The sequence below is a fragment of the Carassius gibelio genome, chromosome A25 (genome assembly GCF_023724105.1).
Source record: "Carassius gibelio isolate Cgi1373 ecotype wild population from Czech Republic chromosome A25, carGib1.2-hapl.c, whole genome shotgun sequence".
NCBI classification, from domain to species: domain Eukaryota; kingdom Metazoa; phylum Chordata; class Actinopteri; order Cypriniformes; family Cyprinidae; genus Carassius; species Carassius gibelio.
Genome location: NC_068395.1, coordinates 4,136,410 through 4,148,224, shown reverse-complemented (window position 1 = coordinate 4,148,224; position 11,815 = coordinate 4,136,410). Strand labels below are relative to the sequence as shown.

The window sequence follows — 11,815 nt, the reverse complement described above, 5'->3', positions numbered from 1 at the left end:
ATTTTCTTTACTGGCATATTTTTGTTATTATTATGATTATTATTAATTACAATTGATTAAAAACAGGAGCCATAGTTCATGACATCATATCCTGTTGTGTAACATATGTAATATCCTGTTGCCCACATTTGTTGCAGAAACCAACGCTATTTCTTTTTTGAACACACCCTTAGACTAACAACGTTGATTTTCTTACAATACTGAATTCATTAATGTTTACACTTGTACATGTCAAAATGTAAAGATTTTCTGTATTTCATCAGTCAATATTTGTCGTATCCTGTTAATTTAGATTAACATTTTTTAGGCAACATGATAAATAGTTTTTATAGTACAATTCAGAAAAGTCAGAATTACAAAGAGTTGGTATATGAATCAAGCTCCTTCATTCAGGTTTTCCAAGCCTCCTTAAATTCAGAAGTTGCTCACCACTGCTTCTATCTCAGGCTTGTGTAAAGTGTGTGGTCCTGTCATGGGAACCTTATCCGTCAGTCCACCTGATATGTCAGTGACATGTGACCCAAACCCCAAAAGGAAGGGTGGGAAATTTAGACCTCAAAGTCATTCTGGTTCCTAGAAAAAAGTACTCAGTCCCACACACAGATAAACTGGTTTTAAGGTGATCTTGGCCTTCAGGATGTTTTCCTTCTCTTCTTCCCACTTCAGTATCACGTGAGCCTTGTCCCGCATTTAGGGTTCATGGTTAAATTACAGTAAAAGCCCTCAAGAGGATGATCTCTCTGTGCAGGGGGGCACCATTGAAGCATTAGATTGAGGTGTTTTAGGCCAGCAGATTTCATTAAGTTTGATGGGTGGACCGTACTCTACTCTACTTAAGTGGAGTGCTGGGACTGACTTCAGACGCACACCTTTAAGACTCATTCATGGAATCAGAGTAAATCCTCTTAAAAAACAAAGATATCAACACTTTCTCCACGTTAAGTCTGGAATATACTTGACCCATATAATCATAAGTGGGGTCACATGCTTCTTTAACCAACGTCAGTCCTAGGCCCCGCTGTATTTACACTCTTTGTAACTGTTTAATTGCTTGCAATATAGTAAAAGAGAAAGAAGGCTAAGTTATTTAATTGGCTTTTCAGCACTGCATTTCAATTGTGATTTATTTGGCAAGGATGCATTAAATTAATAAAGTGCAAGTAAATACATTTACATCGTTGCAAAAAAGCCCAACAACATCAATATAAAAATATTCTTGAAAGAATCCTGAAAATCCTGTTTCCACAAAAATATTAACCAGCATAACTTTTCAATATTGATAATAATAAGAAATGTTTCTTGAGCGGCATATCAGCGTATCAAAATGATTTCTGGAGGATCTAATGACACTGAAGAATTCAGCTTTGCATCACAGGAATACATAGCATTTAAAAGTAGATTAAAATAGAAAAAAAGTTATTTTAAGTTATAATAAAATTTTGTAATATTATTGTTTTTACTTTATTTCTGACCAAATAAATGCAGTCTTGGTGAGTATAAGAGACTTCATTAAAACATTTTTGAATGGAATGTCTTCTTTAATATTGAATAAATATTTGTATATATAAAATGACGTTTTAACTTAATGCTGTAATGTGTTCTATGTATGTTTTTTTTTTTTTGTTTAAATGAACAATATCAAATTTATAGTGCAACGCTTAACAGAATTAAATTAGTTGAACAATAATGTACATAACACCATGAAAAGAGACACAAATTGTTTAGTTTTATTTGTACATAAAATTACTATTGTTAATTTCCTTACAATGTTCTTTCTAAATAAAACCAGAAAATTGTAATTATTTTATCATGGTGACTCAGAAAATGCATGTTTACTGTTGTATATTTTAAAACTATAATAATTCCCATTTTTAGGATATTTATTTAATAGTTTAATGTTATTATTAAAATTATTTCCCAAAACTAATATTTAGTTTGTCATGTGCAGACAGATACGAGAGATTTCAGGAAAGACTTTTTGGTGTCCGGTGGACGTGATTGTTCCTAACTCCTGCCAGTGACATGGCTCTCCTCACACACAGATCTTTTTTTGTGCAGAATGTCAAAGAGAATATGAAAAGGTATGTCCCTCATAATATCCCCATGACGTGAGAAGCTGCTCATTTTCCATTTGCTGTCAGGAGGAAGATTAACTCGCCACCCCTCCTCCCCCTCTTCAGGACCTCATAAATAGCAAAGCGCACAGTCTCACTGTACTACAACAACTGTAGCACATACTGATAAAAGACTGACAAACCCAGTTTAATAATAAGAAACATCAGCATGTACTCAACTAAAAGCGAGGGACCGCGCAGAGGAAGATCTTTTGACTCCATGAACATTGGTCTGACATTGGAAGAGAAGCAACTTAACAATGAGGTAAGTGCTTTTTCTCCAGCATTTTAAAAAACAACACTTTTTTTAACAAATTCTGTCATTTTGCATACATTTTATGATTATGAAGTTTTCAACAGGTGGAGTCACATTAAAAAAAATGAATAATAATAATAATACATTTAAAAAAAAACGATTTTATAAGGTTTATGATGCCAGATTTCCAGGAAGAAGAGATCTCTCAAATGTCAAATGTAGAGGAAACTGAAGTTGACAGATGCAGTGGTGCACATAAAAGCTCTCCATTCAGTTTTAAGCGTAACACATCCATGCTTGACACCGTTATGTTCCAATCCTCCTCGCGCCAAATCTAAAGATGCATCAAATTAAGTACACTTAACAGAGATGTGCGTGGAAGAATGATTAATTGCAGCCTAATCCCAGTGTTAGATTAAAACAAGAGTGCGCTAATAATAGGCTTCCTCGCTCTCCAAATGAGATTGTTTTAAGACGACAGACACCAGCCCGTCTATGTTAAACCGAGACAGTGAATCGCAGTACTCTGAACCTTGCCACGGTCAGTTCACTAATGCTGTCGGGAATCCTGCTGTCGGGAAGACGAGGACAGGGACGATTCCTGTCCCACATGCGCGATAAAAGAAACATGGTCAGTAGACGACAAGCCTTGTTTGAGAGTCAGTTAAAGCTACTATTTTGTAATTAATTAATTTAAATTAATTATGAATTAATAATTTCTAAATGGCTTGATATTAAGTAAAAAGCAATGCTTAATTTAAAGATTATACATTATATTATAATTAATCAATTTATTATTTATTTGTTTAATACTATTTCACGCTAATTATTGTTTAAAGATTATTTAAAAATTTTGTAAGATCTTTTGGCATTTTTGAACGAGTTACTGGTGAAGAAGCTGATGGTCTTTCTCTCAGTATATTTTGAAGGATGCAAAAGCAATTAAATTAAATTAAATATATATATTTAAACATTTTTCAAATGCATATGATGCATGTAGTTCACATACATTATATATAATTTTTTTATATCATTGATCATAATTATCGGTGTGATTTCTTGAACCTAATCCCACGTCTGCAACCTTGGGACAGGGCTCGTGGAGCGTCCCTCTGCTGGCGCTTATGTTAAGCAGGTCATGATGAGTGTCGCTGTCCGCGGTTCTGAACTGACGCAGGAACCAGCACCTTTAATCGGATGACCTGTTCGCAACTGGAGTTTGTTGTAGTTTAAGATTATGGCACCCTGCAGTGAAGTTAACTGCAGTTTTTGACCATTTTGAATTTCTCTTCAAATAGAATTGAAATTCATAAAGATGAGCAGAAATAAGTTATCAAGTAAAAACATGCAAGGCCTATAAATTATGATAGTATGGCTGTAATAAAAAAAAAAATAAAAACTATAATGCATATTTATTTGTTTTTAATACATTTATCTAATATATATATATATATATATATATATATATATATATATATATCATAAAGAATGTTGTCTTATAAAATGATTTTAAAGTTCCAGTGAATAAAAAGAAAGTTGTATGTGTGGCCTTAAGTGTTGTTTACCACACTCTTTAATCCACATGATCTGATTGACAAACCATGAGCACATGACTTAGGGCTGGATTTCAAGAGTGCTGGTGTCGTTGATAGTACACGCATCAAGTCATGTAAAGAAATAAATGAAGAAAATAATCCATAAATTCAGGTCTCCAAATCAGTCTGACATGTATTTATGTTCTGTGCCTGTGTTTTACAGATGAACAAATCTGCCTTTCCAAAGATCGAGGAGAATAAAGACAACAAAACCGCGTCTACAGAGAGGGGCCGGGCTGCTCTTGTGTTCTCTTTGAAGAATGAAGTCGGTGGCCTTGTCAAGGCACTAAAACTTTTCCAGGTGAAGGGCAAATTGATTTCATTTTGGTTTTCTTGCACATATAAATATTCCATTATTCGAATTTAAAAAGGAGAAAATTAATTATCATATATAAATCAACAGGAAAACCACGTCAACCTCGTCCACATCGAGTCCAGAAAATCCAAACGGCGCAACTCAGAGTTCGAGATCTTCGTAGACTGCGACAGCAACCGCGAGCAACTGCACGAGATCATTCAGCTGCTGAGGAAACACGTGAACGTGCTCGAGATGGACGCACCTGACAACCGTCTGCCTGAAGAAAGCGGTACATAAATATTATCAGATGTTATTATAAACATAACATAAGAATATTATAATATGTGACTTTTTTTAAATTACTCTACAAATACTCCATATTTGACTGTTGGGGTTTTTCCTGCAGAGATGGAGAACGTGCCGTGGTTCCCGAAGAAGATTTCAGATCTGGATAAATGTGCGAACCGTGTGCTGATGTATGGATCTGACTTGGATGCGGATCATCCAGTAAGTGGCAACATTTAATCTTGATTACCTCATCAGTATGATGTCATCATGCTGCTTATACTGTCCTGTTTCTGTGACAATAGGGATTCAAGGACAACGTCTATCGCAAAAGGAGAAAGTATTTTGCAGACTTGGCTATGAGCTACAAACAGTAAGTTTTAGGAAACATACTTTAACATAAAAGTAATATACATTTGATATAAGATACTAAGGTTTAAGTCTAATTAAGCTTTGTCTTGTCCATCAGTGGAGATCCTATTCCCCGTATAGAGTTTACAGAGGAGGAGGTGAAAACATGGGGAGTGGTGTTCAGGGAGCTGAATAAACTCTACCCCTCACATGCCTGCCGCGAGTACCTGAAAAATCTGCCCTTGCTCATCAAACACTGTGATATCCGCGAGGACAACATCCCACAGCTGGAGGATGTCTCGCGCTTCCTCAAAGGTGAGAGAAAGGGACGTCAGTTCATCAAATGTTGGTTTGTTCAGGATTTATAACCCTTCTCTATAACATTGTTTTATTAACTGTTTCAGAGCGCACCGGCTTCACCATCAGGCCTGTGGCTGGGTATCTCTCCCCACGAGACTTCCTGGCAGGTCTGGCCTTCCGTGTGTTTCACTGCACTCAGTATGTCCGACACAGCTCAGACCCCCTCTACACACCTGAGCCGTGAGTACAGAAACAATCAAATATTAGCCAACTTCAGGAATGTCTGTCACTCTTATAAATTTTCACAAAAAGAAAGGTATATATATATACATATACACGTTATATAAATATTTGTAAATATATTATATTAAATTTGTGTAAAATAAATCATATTAATATAAGTAATATACACAATATTTGTTCTATTTTGTATTTTTATATATAATACACAACAAATATCAAAAGAATTATAATTATCAATTTTGTATCTATCCATTATTTATTATAAATGTAATTTATTTAATATATATATATATATTTGTATATATATATTTGCATATTATATATTTGGCATATTACATATATGACGTATTTAGCAGTTATGTCTATAGAAAATGTTTTTCAGATTAAATGCTTTTATTTTTCAGAATAATCAAATAAATAAAGTTAAAAAAGGTTTTAGATTAAAATGAGTTATAAACATCTTTAAATAATAATCTCACACAAATAGAAATATATTATTATCTATTTGTTTATCTATTTTTATATCAATTATAAAATAATTGTATTATATAATGTATTAATCAATAAATATATATGTGTATGTATATATATATATATATATATATATATATATATATATATATATACACATACACACACACATATACACACACACATATATATATATATATATATATATATATATATATATATATATATATATATATATATATATGTTTATTTATTTATTTGTAACTTATACACACACACACACACATTTATATATATATATATAATTTCACCTTAATTACAATTATTTTTACAGTAGATATGCGACAGACTTTATCTTTGTTAGCAATAATTAAAGATCTGTACTGTAAGAGGAACTGTTACTCTAAGCAGGTGGTCATGTGAACACGTCTGTCTGTTTTAGAGACACATGTCATGAGCTGCTTGGACACGTCCCTCTCTTGGCCGAGCCCAGCTTTGCTCAGTTCAGTCAGGAGATTGGTCTCTCGTCACTGGGAGCATCGGATGACTCTGTACAGAAACTCGCCACTGTAAGTAATGACAGGCCTTGATATTTGACCTTTTGGTGAGAGGTGTTTTGATGTTAATATATTACAAATACATAATTATTAACAATTCCATATTATGTTTCAGTGTTATTTCTTCACTGTGGAGTTTGGCCTCTGTAAGCAGGAAGGGAAACTGAGAGCTTATGGGGCCGGTCTGCTGTCCTCTATCAGTGAGCTGAAGGTAATGAACCACAAAAGCATTTTCTACATGATGCATAATGCATGTGTTTCACCTTATAAATAGAGATGATCTATTTCCTTTTCTTCCAGCATGCACTGTCAGGAAATGCCAGGATCTTGCCCTTTGACCCCAATGTGACATGCAAACAGGAGTGCATCATCACCACCTTTCAGGATGTCTACTTTATTTCAGACACCTTTGAGGAAGCGAAAGTCAAAATGAGGTGAGTAGGCAATAGAAAATATTACAGAATTTTTACAGTGAATTAAATGCTAATACAATTTATACAAAATGCAAATCATTTTTTACAGCATATATTAACTGAGTATTTAACATTATAATTTTCATTTAAATCTGAATTTAATGTTTAGGGAGTTTGCAAAGACCATCAAGAGGCCATTCTCAGTGCGCTACAACCCATACACACAGAGCGTAGACGTTCTGAAGGACACAACCAGCATCAACAACATGGTTGAAGAACTAAGACACGAGCTGGACATCATTGGAGATGCACTAAACAGGCTAAACAAACAGTTAGGAGTCTGAAAAGCAAAAAAAAAAAAAATTTTCAACAAATCATCAAAGTACTTTATCACCAGTGCACCTGTTTTGTCACAGTACTTCACTCTCCAAATCGTGTATGGCATCAATATATATATATGTCATGTTGTATGTACCCACCAAACCAAGTCAAATCCTTGTGTATGTTTATATAATCAGTTTGATTCTTGTTAGATTAAATACACTGTTCAACAACAGCTGTGCTAAATGCTTGAGTTCTTGTATTTTATGTAAGATTTCTACTTGATAAGGTGGTTTTTATGCAAGGTGAATGTTTTTGGTGAAAATCAGGCTACGCATGTGACAATTAGTCTGTTGTGCAAAGTTGATGTCTGCTAGTATGTTAGCCATTTCAGTTTGCATTTATGTAATTTGTTTCAAATTCGCACCTTATGTTTATTTGTTCAGAGATACTGTCTGATAGATGTTTTAGTACATAAACAGAGAGTTTTGTACCTTTGTGAGTCTGAAATATTTAGTATATACCTACCAACAATGTATGCTATGTTTTACTGTTTCTTTATTTAAAACGGATGTCTAGATGGAGTAGGACCTGGAATAATCTGTATTTATTAAAATGCATGTAAATTTTCCATTGGATACGGAAGAATAGCCTATTTTTACAAATTATTGAATGCTTAGAGTCTAGATAAAATCTGAACGAAATATGCTTATCAGTTAAAGTTTAAGCTGTAGAGAAATGTATTGCTAGAGATTATTATAATAGAGTTTGTATGCTTATAATAAAATATATAATTGTTTTTCTACTGTAAATGCTCTCTAGTGTTTTGTTTCTTCTTTTCTTCTTCTAATGTCTACAAACAGTTACGGTCTGGAGGGGCGCTTGTCGGCTCAAAATCCTAAATCTCTATTGAGTCTTATTCCATTTTCAATACATTATTTGACATATATCCTAACGGACACATATGTGTATGAAAGTAAAATATTTAATCCTGTAATTCTATGAATCCAAGGATAGATACCTGATAGACAAATTAAATGCATCTCCAGAAGAATCTATTAATTTTTTTAACACAAACGGCTGTGATTGGTTTATCCTGACCAGCGCTGAGAAAAAAAACTAACACCACGTGACCACTCCGTTGGTATTCGTTCCTTGGCTTTGAATACCGTCGAATACCGTCGTTTAATATTTGTATTAAATTCTGACAATAAATTTTGTTTTTATATCAAATACATCTAATTGTATGTTTAATATAGTTATTCAATTTTGAAATGATTTAATTTAATATAAAAATAATGATATAATAAATATATTTTAATATTATCATTTGTTTTAAATATTGAATAATTATAATTTAATTACTACAATTATTATAATTTAAATGCCGTAATATTTAGTTATTTGTCTTAACAGGTATATGTATATAACATTTGTGGTTGTGGTTATTAAAATGTCATTTTATATCAAAATTCGAATTATATAATCAATATATAGAATTTAAATAAATATTATAAAAAATTAAACCTGACTGCTAAGCCCCGCCTACTTAGGGATTTAAATCTTTATGCATTTTACTGCCACTCTTCCCACTAATATTTCCTAAACCTGGTAAACCAGTGACGTATACATGATGTCATGCGCGATGTCATCAATTTGCGCCTAAATCTGATGGAAGGAGCTCAGCTGTCAAAATGTGTACTGTACACGTGGGTAAGTATTATTTACGTTACATTGTGCAGAATGTACACGCTTGCCAGAAATGATAGTGTCCAATCTTTTAATACGCGAGATTCACACTTGTCCAAATATAAATGAAGATAAGCAAACTGAAATAATTACACAAAACAACGCTCACTAAGCAAAGATTTCGCTTCACAGGGAGCCAACAGTCACGCGCAGCTCGGACAGGGACACACGGAAGATCAAGCCGAGCCGCGGCGCGCAGATGTCGGACTGCAGGCAGAGAAGATCCGCTGCATGACCGGAGGAGGTGGACACTCGGCTCTCATCACAGGTAAGATGACCTATAACACTGCTGAAATAACAGATATTAATGAAAACACTCTGAAAGAACACGTCGATGGGATATGTGAAATAATCCTGAAACTTTTTTTGCAATTGTTGACCTTTTACTTGTGAAACAGTGCTCTCTAGTGGACAAGTTCAAGTATTACAACAACATTTCTCCACCCAGAATCAGGTGACCTGCTGATGTGTGGACAGAACCACAAAGGTCAGTTAGGACTCAGTCACACTACAGAGGTCATAACCTTTCAACTCTGCCCTCTGCCTGGTGGTAAAAGAGTTCAGCAGGTGTCCTGTGGTTGGGACTTCTCTGTTATCCTCACTGGTGAGTGATGGTCATCAGATTCATATTCTGGACACTGTGTGACATCAGTTATTTTTGAGAGGTCTTGTTAAGAGTTTACGTCCTCTCATTGATATCTGATCTGTGTCTATCAGGTGACAACGGCCAGGTCTGGGCGTGCGGCTCCAATGCGTTTGGACAGTTGGGCGTCTCGCCAAGAATAACACACTCAGCAGAACTTTTACATGTGAAAGTGAGAACTGAAAATAAATGAGACTCTTGCATTATAGTTCTAAGTGTTAGTATGAAATAATATTATGCTTTTTCTGATTGCAGACCCTGAAAGAGCCGGTAACCAGTGTGGCTGCAGGGCTTAGACACACATTAGCAAGTACAGGTATGAAATATAAAGAAATAAAATAAACATCAGAATGTATCATATTTGTTTTTGGTTACATTTTATAATTAACATGATATTTTTCTAATTATTAGGATGTTTATAAAATACTGAGAGTAAATATAGATTTTTATATCACATACGTATATTAACTTTCATATTTAATAGTATAATGTAATTATTAAAATAATAATAATTTCAATATCACAATATTTAAATAGACGTATATTTGTTTTAAATATTAAAAATAAAGATTTTAAATTGAATATAAGACATAATTTTTCATTTAACAGTTTAATTTTAGATTTTTTATAGAAAGTATAATTATAATAAGAATATGACATTAATATTATTTATTATTATAATTGGATATTAAATGAATTTCAGTGTTATTGTTTAGATGTTGCAAACACATATCAAATATATATATCTATATTTATTTTATTTTAAAATTGCAATTGAATATTTTAATAACATTTAATAACATGTACACATATTACATATGAATATGCAATTTAATTAAATATATACAATACAAAATATATATGCACACACAATACAATATATATATATATATATATATATATATATATATATATATATATATATATATATATATATATATACACATGTGTGTGTGTGATTTTTTTTTTTTTTAAATATTGAAAATAAATCTAGGTTTTATATCAAGTATAATTAAATTATTTTATATTGCTATCATTTCATATTTTTATTATGATTTAAATATCATTACGGTACCTAAACACACATTAAATTGTGTGTCTTATATATTATATAGGTATATTGGTTTTAAACATTAAAGATATAGTTGTAAAAGAGGTCAACATGATGTAATGTATTTGTAATAGTTTAACTGAATGTGAAATAATGTGTGATTCTGTATGCATGTGTGTGTGTAAAGCATCAGGTTGTGTTTATCAATGGGGAACTGGCCTGTCGAGTCACGCTAAGAGAATGTTAAATCCCCAACCTGTTCCTGCACATCTGTCCTCTAAGGAGCCTTGCATTGTCCCGGGTAACACTCACACACAGTTGTTCTCAAACCTAAATAACCCTCACTTTAAGATACATGTAATATTATAAAAACAAGTACTCTTTATTGGTTTACATTATTAATATCTGTTAAATGAGAAATGCGTTTAATTCAGTAGTTATTTATAGCACTTCTCATCGGCAGGGTTTGATCACGTGACCTCACAGAAGGTTGTTGCAGGCTCCACCCACTGCATTTGTTTGACAGGTGAAAGTACTTTTCAAACTGATTTTGTCTTCTACCTCTTGATTGGTAAGGATCTTGGAGTTTCACTGAAGCATTTGAATCCCGTATTTCTATAGTCGAAGGTGACGTGTTCCTCTGGGGGAGTAATAAACATGGTCAGCTGGTCAGCGAGAGCCTTTTCCTGCCCCTTCCTGTGGCTTTGGATCGATCTCTGCTGCAGGGTGAGAGAGTGATTGACGTTCACAGCGGCTGGACGCATCTTGTCGCAGTAACTGGTGAGTGATACTACACACTTTCTTTACTACACAGATCTTTAATTTAAAAAAAGATTCTGGTGATACGGTTAATGATATATAATCTATTCACAGAGAGTGGGCGGGTCTTTACATGGGGCAGATCTAATTACGGACAGCTAGGACAGACCAATCTGAGTACAGAAAAAGAGTCTGACACTGTGACAAGCTCTGGCCACCCCGTCGAGGTTAAAGCTTTATTTGGAGCAACACAGGTATGTGTTATGTATATAAACGCAGCATGATAAAAGACACTAATGTAATTTCTTTTTTTTTTTTATAATTATCAAATAAATATGGAAACACATTTCTGCCACGTAAGAAAAAAAATGTGCTTTGGTAAATTTTAAATATGAAATTAAAATTATGC

General features: G+C 33.4%; 2 protein-coding genes across 5 annotated transcripts in view; both read left to right on the top strand.

Moving 5' to 3' along the window:
* The first annotated feature begins 2,227 nt into the window (after positions 1–2,227).
* LOC127947262 (tryptophan 5-hydroxylase 1-like) lies at positions 2,228–8,016 on the top strand. 2 transcript variants are annotated; one of them, XM_052544261.1, is made up of 11 exons: positions 2,228–2,379; positions 4,129–4,266; positions 4,369–4,552; positions 4,670–4,770; positions 4,854–4,921; positions 5,018–5,214; positions 5,304–5,439; positions 6,356–6,482; positions 6,586–6,681; positions 6,771–6,904; positions 7,053–8,016. In XM_052544261.1, exons 1-11 carry the CDS (start codon positions 2,284–2,286, stop codon positions 7,225–7,227), a joined length of 1,452 nt encoding a protein of 483 aa, XP_052400221.1. In that variant the 5' UTR covers positions 2,228–2,283; the 3' UTR covers positions 7,228–8,016. The 2 variants fall into 2 exon arrangements, with proteins under 2 accessions (XP_052400221.1, XP_052400222.1); XM_052544262.1 differs by lacking the exon at positions 2,228–2,379 and adding an exon at positions 2,881–3,001.
* Positions 8,017–8,773: 757 nt separating this feature from the next.
* sergef (secretion regulating guanine nucleotide exchange factor) overlaps positions 8,774–11,815 on the top strand; it is a 17,712-nt gene continuing 14,670 nt past the window's right edge. For all 3 annotated transcript variants that reach the window (XM_052544265.1, XM_052544264.1, XM_052544263.1), the window contains exons 1-9: positions 8,774–8,917; positions 9,086–9,221; positions 9,402–9,557; positions 9,671–9,768; positions 9,852–9,912; positions 10,835–10,948; positions 11,111–11,173; positions 11,269–11,427; positions 11,521–11,660. In XM_052544265.1, the coding sequence (XP_052400225.1) occupies positions 8,843–8,917; positions 9,086–9,221; positions 9,402–9,557; positions 9,671–9,768; positions 9,852–9,912; positions 10,835–10,948; positions 11,111–11,173; positions 11,269–11,427; positions 11,521–11,660 (1,002 nt within the window). In that variant the 5' untranslated portion in view covers positions 8,774–8,842. The remainder of the gene's footprint in view (positions 8,918–9,085; positions 9,222–9,401; positions 9,558–9,670; positions 9,769–9,851; positions 9,913–10,834; positions 10,949–11,110; positions 11,174–11,268; positions 11,428–11,520; positions 11,661–11,815) is intronic.